Source organism: Schistocerca cancellata, chromosome 9 (assembly GCF_023864275.1).
Source record: "Schistocerca cancellata isolate TAMUIC-IGC-003103 chromosome 9, iqSchCanc2.1, whole genome shotgun sequence".
Taxonomy (NCBI): Eukaryota; Metazoa; Arthropoda; class Insecta; order Orthoptera; family Acrididae; genus Schistocerca; species Schistocerca cancellata.
The window spans coordinates 474,583,231-474,602,387 of NC_064634.1; the positions used below are offsets into that span (position 1 = coordinate 474,583,231).

Consider the following 19,157-nt stretch of genomic DNA (forward strand, 5'->3'; position numbering starts at 1 on the left):
TGACAATGTACACATAAAACCTGACATCAGCCACAGAAGCCTACACTCCTAGGTGCACGACATCAGTGTCAGGTAATATGCGTGCTATAGCAACAAGACGAGATCCTGTCTGGTAAACTTCCCGTGACCTGTAGGTTCTCTGTAACTTTATTGACCTCCCCCATTTCCTAGACCTCGGCATTTCTTTTCCTCACCTCTCTTCCTTCCTCTTCAACCCTTTTGCCAAAAGAAGGAGCCACTGGCTGCAAAAGCTTGTACTTTCTGTAACCTTTGCGTGTGTTTTCTCTCGCTGCCACTTGGTACGTACATTTTTTTTTTATCTATCCAATTATATTTTCAAAAATTGATTATTTTCCTTGATACACAATGTTAGTGATGTTGATATTAAATTTTGTTTCGAAAACTGGTCAAAATATTGAATCTTTGTTTAATAACAATAACATTTCAAAAATATGAACTTAAAATACAAACAAAATTGCAAATCTCAATAAAAGTTGCCTAATAGTAAGATTTAACTACTTAAAGATTACTAGACCAGTTTCAATTTTGGAAAGTTTAATTTTATCGGCAACACGTAAGTTTTACATTCGACCAACCTGAGGCTGTGGAAGCAGTGTGCGACACAGTATCACGTGGTGGTCTCACTGGATCGTTGTCGACAGGAACGGTCTCGGGTAGCAAGGCGTTGAAGTCTATATGGTCCCATTGTGCCGACAGCTCTTTCTTCAGGTTGGCGAGCCTCTGCTGAGCGGCTATCTTCTCTCTGGCGAGTCGCTCCATCTCGTGCTCGAACTCGCGTTCCTTCCGTCGCATTACCTGACCGAGAGAAATAAAGTACCACCTTGAAACTGTGAAAGCGTATCTATTTTTTTAATAATGACAGAACTGTAGAAACAATCTGTGTAGTACAAAGACACCTGCAACAAATTCATGAAAGGGTCTAATGGGTAATGGAACAAATGAACAGTATGCCTGCCTGTGCAACCTTCAAATGAAAGCTACTGAACCAATTGTGACGGATTTCTATAGTATTCCATTTCAAACTAAAATGCTGGGACAAAGTCTCCAAAAACTGTCATAAGCAATACATGTGTTTCTTTTTAAGACACATGTACTTCTTTTTAAGACACATTTAAATACACAACCTTTACAAAGTGGTTGTGTGGAGGGGAAAAAAAAGAAAAAGGGGACATAAATCAGATCCATGTGGAACCAATATCTTTTCACTTTTTTCTTAGCCATCAGCTTCTTAGCTGAGAACCAGACCAGGAGTGCGACATAGCAGTGCCACAAAAATGGACGAAAGAGAACTAATGCATGTTGGTGCAGCTCCCATTCTAATAAAATCCAAATGATAAAAACAAAAAATGAGAAGAACAGAAACTGGGCTTTGGAAAGCATTGTGTTTTAACTGCTTGCGAAAATATTCTAGGTGCACAACTTTCCAAGAGCTTTCCCAGAATGTGGTAAAATTATTCGAGTATCACATAAATGATAATGCCCCAAGAACTGCTATGGAAGAAATCGAAAGAGACACTGAAACCGATTACAACCAGACTTGTTTCTTACTACACATGACTGAAACGGGAATTTGGCGTACATCTTTTGAAGTGCACTTCTCGTTTATGCACCTCATAAAAACAGACGTATGGTGGAAGAACAATGCGAATTCATTAAGTTTTAAATAAGATTCAAATGTTAACATTAAACTTTAAAAAAATCGTTACTATTTTGTCTTATTATCCTAAAAGCTCAATAGGTTCGATCAACATTAGAACACTGGTAGTATATATTATTGCAGCATAGTGTCTTCCTAAGACGACTGTTTCAGTAACAATGTGTCGGGTATTTTTCTTCATTGTTCATCTGACTGTTCCTCATTATACTGGGTTGTAGATCATCAGGATACTGTAGTGCAAGTCAGGAGAAGCAAAGCTGTGCATGGAAGTTTGCACTGATGGATTCACATCTAAGTGAGTTCGTACAGGAATCAACTAGTGTAGACTTCTTCTTTGTACAGAATGTTGCTTCAACTTTTGAGAACATGAAGTAAATGTCATGAGATGAGTCTTTACGGTTAAAGAAACATACCGGTACAGTTCGTACACATTAAACATTTTTCAGTCTTTGCAGGCAATACTGATAGCCCCATGAGAATTACTTGCACTACCTGCCATTCGTACATATTTCGCCACTATTTCCGAGTACTGCTGCACAAATCGTCATAAAATGTAGGCAACGTAATACTCATACATCTTACAGGATGGTTGTAATATGCGGGAAGAGAGCTAGTTTCTCTGCTTCCCACGCTATTCTCTGGAAGGACTAAAGAAAACGAAAAACAACAGTATTTTGCAACACGCATATCTAATACTTAGTTATGCTTATAGAGATGTGAACCCACAATTTCTATGGCTATGGTGCGCTGGTGCAGCAAGCAGCCTGTCCGCCTTTGCCTCGAAGGATGTACTACCAAATTTTAAAATCTTTGCACCCTCTAACATCACACAGCCTGCAGTTGCTTGATCTGGAAATGTTACAACAATTACGGTCTTGAACAATACAGTCGTCTTCAATATCATAGTGCTTTAACAGACATTGTCTGCTGGAACACGAAATATTCTTTTTCCCCACCGAACTTTGAGCAATGCGGGATTCTGCATTGCTGTCTCCTCTTAATCAGTATCTGATGAATGCGCAAGGTTTTTGTACAGCTATGGACGAGTGTGGAATGAAGTCTACTCCAAATCACAATATCTCAGTGCTCAATTTCTAACATAATTTTAGGTGCCGGGACGCATCTCTAACTTGTGATAAAACTTACAACAAGCAATCAAAACAATACAACCACAAGAGTTAATATAATCAGCAGGTAGGCCTACTACCGTTGGTTTCCGTAGCAATGTCACTTTGCTCCGAATTCTGTTCGATGCACAGTCAGTTGTCTTCGTGATTATGACGTCATGTTTTCAACTGCAGTGGACATCGTTCAACCGCTGCCAGCAGTAACTTTCTGTAGCTTTGTAGCTGCTCGATGAATTTGTACCCAGTATTAATTAGTGGATAAGTTAGCATCTGGCATGAATGACAGTGGAGATATTTCTGGCCTATTAGGGTGTGGTACAATTCTGACTTCCCAAAGAGTTTGGGAAAAAAACGCGTCGTGACGTCACACACTGAGTTAGATGTTTAGTAAAGGCTTTAAACGTCATTTGTCTTGTACTCAAAAGTTGTACTACATATGAATGGATTTAATTTCATATTCGTTACAGCCGCGCGGGATTAGCCGAGCGGTCTACGCGCTGCAGTCATGGACTGTGCGGCTGGTCCCGGCGGAAGTTCAAGTCCTCCCGCGGGCATGGGTGTGTATGTTTGTCCTTAGGATAATTTAGGTTAAGTAGTGTATAAGCTTAGGGACTGATGACCTAAGCAATTAAGTCCCATAAGTTTTCACACACATTTGGATATTTTTCATAAATGTTACAAGAAGTAAGTAAAACATTTGAACACGGAAGTTCCTGTAGTACGTCTCGGCGGCAAATTATATTTACGTTGTCACTTGATACACGTGTACTATTTTAAATCTACGGTGACGACTTTTTCCAGTAAGTTAAAAAATTGCCTGGGAGGTGTCAAATTAAGTCCAGCATAATCTTTCAGTAATGTCTTCGCGGGTGCGGAGTCAGAGGGAGGGGGAAGTTGGTGTCATGAAGTCACCGGCGCTCTCCCCACCCCCCTCCACCAACCAAAAAAACTTTATATTTTTTACATGTGTTAATTTCCAGACTTCTTGAAGAACTTTCGGAGAATAAAGATGCATGAAACCAAGAGTCCTGAAAATGACATGAAATTGTAGGAAATTACAAGTCCCCCCCCCCCCCAGGTTTTTGCCTACGTACCGGGGTTTGCATCTTGACGTCTGTGGAGAACATTTAAGCGACGTAAAGGCGCACATCAAATGTTGACCGTAGCTGCAGCTCACAACGCTATTCTATCTTACGCAAACCTCTCCGCTCCTGCGTAACTATAGTGCAACCTGCTTACTGAATTCGAGCCTTGGGTCACCGCCAATATTTGCCTCCATTATCAAATAGACGATTGCTTGAAGCCTCATAAAGTATCCACCCAACCTATCGCTTCTTAAATTACGTCATACATTTCGTTTTCCCCCAACTCAACTGTCTCTTCATTAGTTACGCGTTCTACCTAACCAATAACCTAAGCATTCTTTTGCAGCACCACACTCTAGAAATTTCAATTCTCTTCTTGTCGGAATTGGTTATCATCCACGTTTCATTTCTGTATACGGCTACACTCCACACAAATACTTTTATGAAACATTTTCTAACACTTAAATGCATATTCAGTGTTATCATATTCCTATTTTTCAGATCCGCTTTTCTATCGTCCGAAAGTATATTTTGCAGCTCAAACAGCAACTTTTAGCGTCTCTTTTCTACCTGCTTAATTCCACTACATTTCATCACCCTTGTTTTACTTTTTCTGGGGTTCATGCTGTAACCTCTTCTCAAGACCTACCAATTCCATGCAACTGATCTTACAATTCCTTTGCCGTCTCACAGAGAAAGTTGAGTAATTATTTGTTGGTTTGTTTGCAGTCGAGGTACACCTACACAGCAGATTAATGTGCTAACCGCTACGCTATGTTCTAATCGCAACGATTCATTCAGAGGCTTCAAAAATTCGACTTCACGCAATGTAGTGTGAATATAAGCCACTCTCAGTAGTGTTTGCTCAGTGGTGATTACGAAACGTGTGTATTTCATTGGCATCGGTGTGTGTGTGTGTGTGTGTGTGTGTGTGTGTGTGTGTGTGTGTGTGTGTGTGTGTGTTGTGTGGTTATCACGTGTGATGAAATACGAAAAAACGGGCCACACCCGGGATCAAGAAAGAAAGCCGGACAATAAATTGGAAGTGAAATGGCTAAGGCCTTTTCCACACATACCCGGTTCCATTCGGCTCGGTTCTTTTTCGGTCACTGGCAAGGATGAAACGGTGCTTCGGGTTCTACTACGTACCTAATAGAAACAGTAGAGCACCGAAAACTCCCTCGACACGAACAGATTTCATGAGATTTCTGTAAGATGCGAACTCGTGTGCAGGAAACAGAATACAATCAAGACCCTCACACATGGACGATTCAGTTTCTGTTTCAACCTGATTTCGAGTGGATCTCTTTAAAAATTCTCTCTCATTATTATTTTTTTAAAGTCGTTGTCGCAGTTTTTTCTGGTAATATGATCAGTTTACCAAATGTTGATGTGGATCGGATGATTTCTGCAGTGCAATCCAAACCAGTGATGTGGGACAAAGTTGCGAAAAATTTAAGGATTAATTTAAGACACGGGAAGCGTGGAAAGACGTTTTAGCAGTGACTTTGATGCATTTGGCCGCAAGAAGAAAAATTGAATTGGGTAAGAATTGAAAAAGTGATTTTTGTCGATTAAGAGAGACAGTACATTAGGAGAACTGACAAACTCGCCGCGATTTTGAGAGAATTTTAAGAGGAATGATGTGAAAATTATGAAAATAATAAATAGCATTTATTTAAATACATAACTAATTACAATACAATACACGGTTGATTATATTCCTTCACGAATGTATCTTCGCGTTGAAGACGGCCCTTTTAGCTTCACGTGTAATTCGTCGAATGATTTCGGTGAAATCCTGAAGTAATTTAAAAAAAAATTCGCTCGTGTTCTTGTAGCTTCAGGGAAATCGTGTAGAATGCTCCAAATTTCTGCCGTAAAGTGATGAGAGGGTGCTCCCTATGAATTCTAGTATCCCTCCTTCGTTTATTTATTTATTCTTCTATAGAGAAACAACTTGACCTCTCTCCACGATCACTACTGACCTGTGTACGGAAGAAAACACAAAACCGAAGACGAACCGTATGAGAACCGTGTATGTGTGAAAGGCATTAGTTTTCATTTGCAACCGAAAACAAACCGAAACCGAATGGAACCGCATAAGTGTGAAACACGTCTAACGGCTGAGGCATTGTGGCAACGCCGAACGATCTAAGCGCCCCGACTGGAGGAAGCCGGCTCAACTAGCGCGTGATTTTAATTTTCCGAGGTGACAGCTGGAGCAGGCCGGCCGGCCGGCCACGGGCCGCTGCGGTGCCCGGGTGCGCTACTGGCAGTCCAGGCCGGCGCGGCTGGCGCCGCCAAAATCAATGCAGCGCAGCCAAGGGCGGTCGCTGCCCCGCCGCCGCCGCCGGCTGGACACGGCTCGCCACACTGCAACGTACCACTCTTCCCGCGCGGGCCGGCTCGGCTTGGCTCGGTCCTCCTCTGAAGTACCCTGTACGACGCGACAATTACCGAGTACGGCGGTGTGACATTTTTCGTTCGCCACAGTCGAAGTGTTACCGCTGTTTACCATTCGCCATTTGTTCGTGGTACGGAGGACGTTCGCAGGTCGCAATCTGCACAAAAAGAGGCACTCTAGCGATCGATCGACAGAAGTCTAGAAATGAGTGGGAATGACAGAAGAGAGGATGAGAGTTCTGTGTACATATTATGCAGTAATATAAACGACAGGTACCGCAGATGTGTTGTGAAACGACATTATTATACCGTGCAGAAACCATTTAAGGATTCAGTTGACATTGAAAGAGCAAAAAATTACAAAGATCGACAGACGGGATTCGTCGTTCCGTATTATAACGAGCGCTTCGACCGAAATTTGCAGGCACGGAGCACGCGAACAAAATTGGCGGTACGAATAGTAAAACTTCTGACGTCGCACGCGTAACTCCGCTGTCAGTTGTGACAGCTTTCGATGGAACTGAACGAAGCGTATGGAGACTTTATATATTACTGCAAAGCACGTCGGTTAAGTCAATCGGCATTCCTGGAACGACTTTTCTATTTAAAATTCGCTATTGTTGAATTTATGAAGAAGAAAGGAATGTAGGGATGAAAATCAGAACATCTGGAGTGGATTGCACTCCTCGCTTTTTAAGTGGACTTGGCTGCACGCTGCCTACAGCGAGGAACTGCAAGGAGAGAAATAACTGATTTCTGATTTGATGGTGACGCATTTTAAAAGAGAATCGCGTTTCAGAGAGGACATATCCTCACACACAGTCCAGTTCCCTACGCTAACTGCCGTTAAAGAAAACGCGAGGTCTGAAGAATTCATTGTGGCCTTGAAAGAATAACAAGGATACCTTTCTGAATGTCAGTCTTACATATGTTTTCGAGTTCCGAGACCGTTTGCCGTTTCAACTGAACACGGCCCTGTGCATGTGCAGATGTAACTGATTAACGTGTAAGGAAATTCCCTTTTTAAGGACAAATCCTTTTAGCGTTAAAACTGTCCAGGATGTCTACATTGCTTTCAGCAGGCAGTGTTTCCACGGCTCCATAACGAGGTTGCAAAAGTGCTTTTACATTTCCACCGAATATCTGTGTGAAAGACTTTTTTTTTTCGATTATGAAACTAAGTTACGATTATGTGGCAACCTGACTGCAAAAATTTGTGAAATTGTCCGTGTGTCTCTGCATGGCGACAGTTTGTACCAGATAAAAATGCCCAAAAATAATTAAATAATTCTGAAATTTATTTTTTTTTCTATGTGGAACTGTGCGCAGTCTCCCGGCCTCACGCTCAGACAGTGGGGGGAAACGTGGCAGCCACGCTGAGCGCTACGACACTCGTGCCAGGACAAGGTCCGCCACCCCTGCCTAAAGCCGACTTTCCACAGGCACGGATTTCTTGCACGTGCATACCTCCCAATACTAGTAGCATAAATCTACTTAAATGTGGAAACACCCAACTTGCACACGGTCGTGCCAACTTGCGTTTAAGTTACGAAAGTTGAAAGCCGTTCTGCTTTCTTGCACAATGTCGCTTCGCCCTCTCCGACGCCTACGAGATTTAGCAACTGCCAACAAGTGGATCTGCTCGTTTTTATTTACGTCAGAAGTTAGCGTCATGTCAGAATAATAGGCTTAGCTCTCAACAAAGTAAATAAATACTTTCTAAAGTGGCAAATTCTTTTCGAACACTGCAACTCTTCATGTATTTGTAATAGAATAATATCATCTGAAGTGATGAAATGGATCAAAAAGTATTGTAACTGAGAGTGTGACCTTGCTGAGGTTCACTATAGAACTATAAGGGTACTTTTATTTCAATACAGTTACGATAATTTTTTTGCTTTACTCACTGAGCGCAAATATCATGGTGAAAAGGAAATTTGTTTGTGGCTTTAGAGATTCCTGGCTCGCAAGGTCTCCAGACATAACCCCACTAGACTTTTATTCTTCGTGACTTCATGAAGAATGCCCGCGGTGCGGGACTTGCAGGAAATACGAACTCGCGTCAGAGCAGCAACTGTACACATTAATGAGGACATGCTAGGCCAGAACTGGAATATAGCTTACATATCCTGAGTGCTACAGTGCTAGAGTGAAAACCTTAGGTATCTGTGTCTGTCTGAACATTATGCCGCAAACCGCACCTTTCTACCTAGCCCCAATTCTGAAATATGTGTGATCGAAGTTGTAAAGATCATTTTGGAACACATTGTCTATTGAGAAATGCCTGTGTCTTTCTTTCAAGTACATTCGAAAAATTTCTAAAATTGAGATGAAATAATTTGTGTGAGTTGGATAAATAATTTGTTGCTACTATGCTCACAACTATTACAAAAAGATGGGAGCACTTCATGTAGTATTGTAATGACCCAGCAGTCACGACAGCGAAGTAATAGTATGTATGTTAACAGAAGCACGATATTACCTAATTATATTCCTTGCAGGCAAACAAGTGTAAGGTCGTATTAAACCGCAAAAGATCTCTGTCGAATATCTTTCACGAAAAAGCATTTTATAAAATCTTTGACGGCGTACTGGCATACTTTTATAAAAAAAATTTGTCAAACAGTTTTGACAATTTAATGCGGGCCACATTGATTGATTAATAACAAAGGTGTAGTTTTTCGAGCATTCACGCCATTCCTAAAATGGAACAAACTATAAAGATCTACAGTTAATGAGGACTATCGTTGACTACAGTCAGTTTATTCTGATTCCGGTAATGATGGTATAATCTGGTTATAACTACTCCTAAATGCCTGAAAACTGGAGTTACACTAGGACTTACAATGTGACACTATTGGCTGCAGGTTCGAGGAATTTTATTTGAGTTAAGCTTCTATTACGGTGACATTAAAGTCTTCAGGCCAAAGTTATGTACGCGGGTGGTTCATTTGTTGCGAGTTGTCATCGCTTATGGCGGTCGTCATCGACAGATTCTACATAAGCTATATAATTTGCACTTTCTTCAAGCGCAAAGCACGTGTATGAGTCTATCGCATCTGTCGTTCGGAATCGGCAACAACGCAATCCCCGTCCACGCCTCAACCTGCGCGTACCGCCACCGTCCGCGAATCGGACTATACCTGCTGTAACTCCGCCTGGCCAGCGAATAGTAATAGGATGTATGCAAAGACAATAAAAGGCAACCGACAACAAAAATCTAACTTCCGATAATGAACTAAAGTGTTATTTTGATTTAAACTGCACGTAAGTAAAATCAATTAAGTCGCTATTAATGTTTTTCGCGTTGTCCTCCCGTAGCCTTCGCTTAACCACAGGAGCCGCTCGTTAAAGCGCTAAGTCGGCGTTTTCCTCCGAGCTGGCACGTACGACTGGCCCAAGTATATGGGAGACGGCACGGCCGAGAGCGTGAGTCACGGAAGAGTGGGGCGTGCGGCTGGGGTGGGGGGACACGGTGCGCGCTCAACAGGTCGCCCGGGCAGGGGAGGGTCCGCGTGATGTGGCAACGGCGCGCCACGTGCTCGGCCAGCACGTGCGCCTACATGCAAGGCGGCGCGGCGTTGCCAGCGGCGTGCGCACGTGACCGCAGCGGCGGGGCAGACGCGGAAGTTGCGCGCTCGGCTGACCTCGCCGCCGCTCCACTCCGCGCACTCTGGCCCGATTAGTGCTTTCTTTTTTTCTTTCACCTTAAGCTGTATCATACGATTTTGTAACATGCTTTTCATCGCGGTCTCTGTTAATCCTATGCTATACCATAAACAACCAATAATCAGAAATTGCTGGATAATTTCAAGAATAAATTAACACTTTGATGTTAACTTTCAGTTCCCTAGAGATCACACTGCATACGTTATATAAGTAATGTTTCTCGGTATCTTATCATACGCAGAAACTTTAATGCAAACTTCGCCCGTTCGCTTTGCAGGAACGTTCGAAATCTGCGTCGCCCGCGAAAGGCATAAGCATTTCATCAACACAAATATTACAGCCTGCGAGGAACGCTGCTGACCGTTCTGTTACAAATATTTGACACTGCGACAGTCGAGTCTTATTTTTTCCTGTCTTCCCTTTCAAGTGATTTCTCGAATCGAAGAGCTGTCAATATGAGCAAAACTTTCTTGTTGTACTGCGGAAAATGTTACGTTCGCTTCCACCCACAGAGAAAAGTTTATCGACGGATTCGTTGTTAGATTAGGAGATTGCTGCGAAGCCTATAAAACCTTTCAGCTCGAGAACATCAAATATCACGTACGAAAGATGTGACGGTAGTTTTTTTTTTAGCTATTTCATTGTTTGATCTTTGTAGAATCTCGTCTAAATTGTCTCGAGTGAAAAGCGTACCTCATACGTGCTCAACATTTGGATTCTTACCGAAGACATTAGCGCTAAGTCGCAGCCTGGGAATCTGCAACACGACGTTATATTGCCTTGTTCTGATATTAGATGAGGGGAGTGCCTTCCTCCATTTGAAGCAATTATCATATCACTGGTATACGACTGTTCTAAACTTAGATGATCTTCACCTGTTTGAATGTTCTAGGTACCATCATCATCTTCTTCTGTTTTGAATTCGTATCACCATCACTTTCTATTCCGTAACCTGAATAAATATTACCGCTGTCCAGAACTCTATTCATCATTTCTTCTAAATACATTTCAAAGTTGGTTCATTTACTCTCAGAACTGATTGAGAGTAACCAGCCTGTTCAGTCTCTTTCGAATGATGAGATGGACCTGGCAGAGGCTCCATATTATGCAAATAAATTATGATGCACTGTCAGTAGTACACGTAATGTATTACATCATAATTAAAGCAACAAACGCGAAATGCTGATAAACACGTCTGACGAAAAATAATCACACAACTGGTATCGTATGTCTGCCAGACGACCCGGCGACTCTACTATGGATATACGGAAGGTCAAACATTGCGAACGGCACCTCACATCCACAGCAACAATCCAGCATTCCAACTGAAAGGTACACCGGGGGAAAACGTGAAACGACACTGGAAGGGAAGTTCAACAGCCGTCTCACAGAAGCATGATACCACGACGGTTAATGTAATCCCAGATTTATGCGGTGTTACGAAGCGGACGACAATTGCGATCTGCCACACACTTGTTGTAACTTGTTCTTATATGCTTTGTATCCCTGCGCACTATGTTTATTTTACGAAATGCGTGAATGTAACAGTTAAATTCCTTAGGGAAGTGATACGACTACTATGATCCTCCAAACGAACTCTGTTCTGCGCACCAACTGGGAACATAATTATGATCATAGTCACTATAAACAGCTGCTGCTACCGGTAACATACTGCGCTTGCGGGTACCGCCGAAGCGACAACATCCTCCCTTTCTACACTCAACTAATAATCATTTTAACAGAATCTTCCGTCGGTTCTTGATAGAACAACATTATAATACATGAAAAGCACCAGTTTGCTTTTGTTCTACAATAGAACGAAAGCAAACTGGTGCTTTTCATTCATAATAATCACTTTGCTATTCTGATCCAGGTAAAATGGTCTTTCAAACTCCTTTAGGAGTGGTCGGTTTCCTGACCGATTAAAGTACTCGGTAGTGAAGCCACTTTATAAAAAGGGAGACAGGGATAATGTTGACAATTATAGACCTATTTCTATGTCATCGGTGTTTGCTAAAGTTATCGAGAAGGTTGTATATGCAAGGTTACTGGAGCATTTAAATTCACATAATTTGCTGTCAAATGTTCAGTTTGGTTTTAGAAATGGTTTAACAACTGAAAATGCTATATTCTCTTTTCTCTGTGAGGTTTTGGACGGATTAAATAAAAGGTTGCGAACGCTAGGTGTTTTCTTTGATTTAACGAAGGCTTTTGACTGTGTTGACCACAAAATGTTACTCGCCGCAATATTGAGAGTGGTAGTGATGTTCAGTCCCAATGGGGCACTGTTAAGTGGGGCGTTCCCCAAGGGTCGGTGCTGGGGCCACTGCTGTTTCTTATTTATATAAATGATATGCCTTCTAGTATTACAGGTGATTCAAAAATATTTCTGCTTGCTATGACACCAGCTTGATAGTGAAGGATCTTGTGTGTAATATTGAAACAGTATCAAATAACGTAATTCATGAAATAAGTTCGTGGCTTGTGGAAAATAATTTGATGCTAAATCACAGTAAGACTCAGTTTTTACAGTTTCTAACACACAATTCAACAAGAACCGATATTTTGATCACACAGAATGGGCATATCATAAGCGAGACGGAACAGTTCAAGTTCCTAGGAGTTCGGATAGATAATAAGCTGTTGTGGAAAGCCCATGTTCAGGGTCTTGTTGAGAAACTAAATGCTGCTTTATTTACCATTAGAACAGTATCTGAAATAAGTGACACTTCAACACGAAAAGTAGTCTACTTCGCATATTTCCATACGCTTATGTCGTATGGTATTATTTTTTGGGGTAATTCTTCTGATTCAAAAAGGGTATTTTTGGCTCAAAAACGGGCTGTTCGAGCTATATGTGGTGTAAGTTCGAGAACCTCTTGTCGACCCCTATTCAATAGTCTGGGAATTCTGACATTGCCCTCACAGTATATATTTTCTTTAATGTCGTTTGTTGTTAGCAATATTAGCCTATTCCCAAGAGTTAGCAGCTTTTACTCAGATTAAGTAGGCAGAAATCCAATCTGCATGTGGAATGCACTTCCTTGACTCTTGTGCAGAAAGGAGTGCAGTATTGTGCTGCATCCATTTTCAATAAGCTACCACAAGAACTCAAAAATCTTAGCAGTACCCCAAACACTTTTAAGTCTAAACTGAAGAGTTTCCTCATGGCTCACTCCTTCTATTCTGTCGAGGAGCTCCTGGAAGAGCTAAAAAATTAAGCAAATTCCAGTGTTACATTGTTGATTTTCTTTATTTAAATTTACGTATTGTCACATGAATATGTTTTTTTTATATTTCATTTTATCTGTTTCTAATATCGTGTTATAATTTTATGTATTGACTCGTTCCATGACCATGGAGACTTCTCCTTAATTTGGTCCCACGGAACAATAAATAAATAAATAAATAAAATAAAAACTAGCCTCCGCTGTGCCAGTCGTGTCACCTGTTTATGGAGGAAATACGGACGGTTTAATTTCGGTTAAGCGCAAATATTATATGTGTGTGTGTGTGCCACATCTTAGCGCAGTAGACCCGTGTCTAAATTGTGTTACAGGGGTGTAATAGGATGACGGAGAGGGTTGGAGGTTGGTCGCGAGAGGGAATGCGCGCTTCCCAACTTAGCAAGCTTGCAAAGTCACTCTACCCCACTACATCTGAAGTAGTAACTACAGGGTGTTTCACAAAGTTATATCGACCCTTCTGCAGTGCGCCTACGAATCTACGGTGATGTAGTTTACAGACGCGCCCGAGGTGTTTACTTCCAAAATGCGTTAACACCACATGGAATGCAAATATGAGCTGCTAATAATACTAACGCAAGAAACGTTCGTGTGCAGAATCCATATAAAGCTCTACACACTGTTCTATACTGTTAGTGAGGAAATTATTTTTTATACATGACAGCTATATGACAGCTGCAGCGCTCTCCTGCGGAAGAAAACTTCACCCACCACGAACACTGGTCGCTTTCCCCCTCACCTCAGCAGCATTTCCTGTCCAGTTCTGTTGTGTGAGTAGACAAAATAACTTCACTGAGCTCTTGTTTATATAGTGCAGTTATTTTCCGTTTATTAAGACAGTAGTTATTTGCACTCGTTAAGTGAGATATTATATAAGACTATATACGAAAGCTCAACAGCTGTAGCTGTCAACGGTCAACCCCCTCGAAGAGCCTGCCTTAAGTGTAATATGCTGTAAATATGTATTCGACAATATCAATTTCACTTTTCCAACTACTGATGGCTGGAATACTTTTCACAGCACGAGAGGTACCAAATGCAACTCTCCCACCATACGAAGAGGCCTAGAGCCTTAAATCTGCTCCCTCTGCAACGGGTCCCATACCGATTCCATCAGACGTAACCTTACAAGCCGTACTGTGGATGGCTAGTAAGTGGCTCTACGCGGTGCAGCTCCGCTCTACAAGCGCCAGCAACCGCCGAATGGAAGATATTTATGCAGTCAAGCGAGCTGAGCTTGTGGTACGGGAAATTACTTTCCCAAAAGACCGCTACAACTGCCATACAGGACGACTAGTAGTGTAGAACAGTATGCAGAGATTTAACCACGTGGGTTACGATTATCGGTAACTCATACTCGTATCACAGTTACCGCACTCGGTGGAAAATAAACACCCCGGGTGTGTCTGTGCACTGGCTCGCTAGTGGCCCACAACGCGCGCGGCGGAAGGGTCGGTATAAGTTTGTGAAACATCCTGTGGTTGCTTCTTGTGAGCGCAGAGAGTGAGGAGTCGCCTGCACGCTCTTCTGTTTGCAGACCTGCGTAGTTGGGAAGCGCAGGACCACCACCGGGCGACCTGCCTTCCGTCACACGACCACTCTAACCCACTCTGCTCATCCTATTACACCACCGTAACACAATTTACTCCTTTGATACGGCTCTACTGCAATGAATTGTTCTTAACAGACTTCATTTAAAATAAAACAATTTTACACCATTAAAATATTATTTTTAATAAGTTGCGTGTTTTCCATCCCCTGCGACACTGAAATCATTGGTCCTAGAGAAAAAAACGAATAGGACCGTTCTTGTAGGAAATTTAATGTAGTTTTATTTTGAACTGAGGACCATACTCGCTAGAAGCCGCGAAATGTATTCGCAGTTGCGAATGTGGACAAACATCGGCGGAGGATGACGAGAATTTGTGCCGGGCCGGGACTCGAACGCGAATTCCCGCTTACCAGGAGCGGTCGCCTTACCATTAGGCTATCCCAGCACCATTCACGGCCTGGCCCAGACATGCTTGACGACATACGTGCTCGGACTGCCTGATGGTAATGCGAGCGCTCGTGATAATCGGGGAATTCGTGTTCCAGTCCCGGTCCTGCACAAATTTTCATTTCGTCATTCCATTACATAGGTGACGGTTGCCCATATTCGCAACTGCGAACACATTTCATGTAAGACGTTGCCACATAGGTCACCTGATCTGACCCCACTTGACTTCTTCTCGCGGAGTCAAGTTAAAAGTCTCGTGTACTAGACACAATGCCTCGTGTGCGGTAAATAAAATGGAAAACAAAGACTGTCGCTACGGCCCTGATGTCAGTCAATATCGCATTTAGTGTTAAGAATCGGAGTGTGCAGGGACTGCTAGCGAGGAATGAATGACCAGTGGTCCCCTATAACTTAGAACTACTTAAACCTAAATAACCTAAGGACATCACACACATCCATGCCCGAGGCAGGATTCGAACCTGCTACCGTAGCAGTTCCGCGGTTCCGAACTCAAGTGCCTAGAACCGCTCGGCCACCAGCGGCGGGCACGATGGAAAACCCGTGTAACTTCTAGATTACCAAAAACCTGGGTGCAGACGCTTCCACCGCAGTGCTTGGTGGATCTGCCCACGCACAAGATACAATTTGAACCGAGCAGTGAGCTCAGGACAGACAGTAAATAAATATTCGAGCCTGTCCCCTCCCTGGCGGCATATAGGCCAGATGCGGCGGCCAGCTGTGGACAGGTGCCCCTGCCTTGGCGTTTGCGTGGAGGCTAAATGCGCGAGGGACGACGACAGGCCAGAAAGCCGAAGGCGGCCAAGAGCAGCGCCGCGTGCCAAGGTGGCGCGCCGCAACTGGTTCAAGGAACGGCGGCAGAGGCGGGCACGCAGCGCCGCCTGCACACGTCGCTCCAGCACCTTCTACACGAGCGCCTGTCACGTTTTATTCCTGTGCCGAGTCTCGCCTGCGACAAGCGTCGTTTTCGTTTACACGTGGCCACCAAAACTGCACGTTTCGTGAGATCTGTGATCTGTGCTGTTTGATACACGTCAGACGTCAGGTTGTCTGGGACCGCCACTTTTACAAATAAATCGAAATATGAAAACGGAATTAAGGAACTTGTAATGACAAGAGCAACATTTATAATGGACAAAGATCGTAGGGTGAATTCTACACACTGCTGAGGACTAAAAGGAACATTAACATTTATTTGCTGGAGAAAATTTATACGTACAAACACATCAAACAATATACAGGAGTGGTTAAGTAGTGAATTTTTACTTTAAATTTTGTATGTTTTCTAAGGTGGGCATCACACTTGATTTGTATAGACTGTATTATCTGATGCCCAGCACAGTTTTCGAAAAGACATCATGTTCGAACTGTATCTTCACCATGACACAACTAGTAGAATTCAATTTACAAGCATCTCATGCCTTCATTGACGACGGAAAGGTGTTTCATAAAGTAATTCGAAACAAACTGTGGGAAATTTTAAGAAATAGACGAATCCCATCCCATCTTAAAAGACCTGTACAGGGTTTATACATCAATGACAAAATACGTATAAAATAGCGAGTAAAACACATAATACGGCTCAAATAAAGCAAGGCGTTAGACAAGGGTATCTGTCCTCTCCCTCCCACTCCTTTTAACATAAACCAAACCTTGATTACGGACAATAAAACATTTTAGGATGTTACTACACTTCTTTACGCCGAAAGTGACTTAAACGAAGCTATCTTAAATTTATGTAAAATAGCCAGAAAATATAATCTGAACGTCTCCATCACAAAGACAAAATTAACGGCATTTTACAACACCACCCCATGCGAGCTACGACTGTAATACAGTCACTTAATACATTTAAATACTTACGGTGCAGTATTATATACAAGGCAAACAATGAAATACAAAATAGTTATTCCTATTCAACTGTCTCTTTGAAACTTTGCATGGAACATTGGGAAAGAAGTCCACAGAGATACTTTACTAAAGTCATATAAGGTCATGCCTACAGCAGAACTGCTCTATTGACGTGAAAACTGCATGAAGAAGAGAGATGAAAAGAGAAAGAAGCATGTGTAATGAAATTGCTTAGATATGTGGCTGGATATTCTTTGATGGATAAAAAGAGAAATTATTACATCGGACCAAAACTAAATATGCAAAATATAACTGACATTATCATTTAACAGTATCAGTTAAGATGGAAAGAACATAAAGACCGTATGCCAGATGTAAGAATCACTAAAATCATAAAACAATATAAACCAACAGACAACAGATCTTTACGAAGACAATGAAGAGATGACTTGACCAATTTTGAAGAAGACGGAACTGACCATAAGTCCCAATCCTTGATGTAGACGATGACGATGATGTTTTCTAAGTGCCAAATAACATCAAAAATCATTGTTCTCGTTCACTAGATCTGACTTTTTCACTGTTGGAAACAATTTCACTAAAAACGTTTATCTATTTACGTTCTTATTTATACACGGTGTGGGTTCTCTGTTTATCAAGGTATTGTAAAACCTAAATATCTTTTCGCTTTTAGATGTCTCGTCTATGTATGGGTAAATACTAGTAGGAAAAATATTAGGCTCTGGTGCACCCTTTGCTCATAAACACAAAACGAATAACAAAATAAATATTAAGGACAGTCCAAAGCACAAAATCCATTATTATAATTGGAGTCAGCTCGGCGTGAGCAGACGACGCCGCAGTCACCTGTTTGACTGGAGCATACTCAGGATTTCATAACGCGACGCTGGACACCATTGATTAATCTCTGACGCCAGCGACTCACTCAAGACGTAGATGGTAGCTGATTTACACAATAGCACGTGACGGGCACTCACCACGAGTAAATTTTGAGCACAAATTCGTCCGTGTTAAACGGACTCAAGGCGATGATGCACACATAACTGTCGTTGCCGCTTTATTCCTCAGTCTGACGACAAGTACTGACATCGGAAGTACTCAATGGCGCAGGGGAAAATAATAACCATTCACTGCTATGAGAATTAAAATACACAATCCAGAAACATAACAAACATATCAGATTACATACGCATCTACCTCTCAAACGTAATTAAGTTACATGTACATAAAGGAATGTGTTAATAACTTTTCAAGAACCTTTCCCTCTTTTGAATTAATAAATCACTGAGAATCCGACGATCAAATTTTTATTTATAGGGATTGTAGCGATTACACGGCAGTTCATATAAATTCTCGCCAAGTCGAGGACACGAAACACAGACAGGACGGAACAAAAGTGAATGCAGCACGTTCTTGTACACTACAGCTGACGAGTGTTCGGAATATTTACCCTCCATTGCTTACTGCCGTTTTTCATTCTGTACTCTGTTCATGCAGTCATAACTCAAGTCCCATATATTGCATCGACAGTTTATCTTCAAAAAAGTTTATTTTAAACTAGCGTTTTTGCCTTATAGGAAACCTTGTACTAACGCTTTTTAAAAATGGCACGTAAGTGTGCATAAAATTTAACTCAATCCCTATACTTTCGTTTTGATTTAGATATTTGTCCTTTGCCGCTTAAGTTTATATCTAATTTTATAGTCAAATAGTTTCTAGCAAACACAACTTAATTTCCACATTTTGCCTTCCACTATGAATTATAAGTTACTGGGGGTGGGGGGGGGGGGGTGGGGGGAGAGACATCGACCATTGCCGTCCATTGTTATGTACTAACGGCTTGACGAACAATATTATTAGTAAACTCAGACTTTTTGTAGATGCATTATGTCAGATGCCGATAATATTTCATGTAAAGATTGGCAATAAGCTGCAAAAGTTCAGACAAGTGAAACAGTAGAGTTCACAAAACGTAAAAACATGGTATCATATGACAAGACTGATAACAAAAATACCTGCTTGTAACAGCCGGTAGGGTAATTAAATTGTTTGGTCTCA

General features: G+C 41.9%; 1 protein-coding gene across 1 annotated transcript in view; it reads right to left on the reverse strand.

The window, feature by feature from the left end:
• LOC126100188 (max-binding protein MNT-like) overlaps positions 1–19,157 on the reverse strand; it is an 86,816-nt gene that overhangs the window by 21,195 nt on the left and 46,464 nt on the right. Inside the window, exon 3 of the mRNA XM_049910747.1 lies at positions 597–816. Within this exon, the coding sequence (XP_049766704.1) occupies positions 597–816 (220 nt within the window). The remainder of the gene's footprint in view (positions 1–596; positions 817–19,157) is intronic.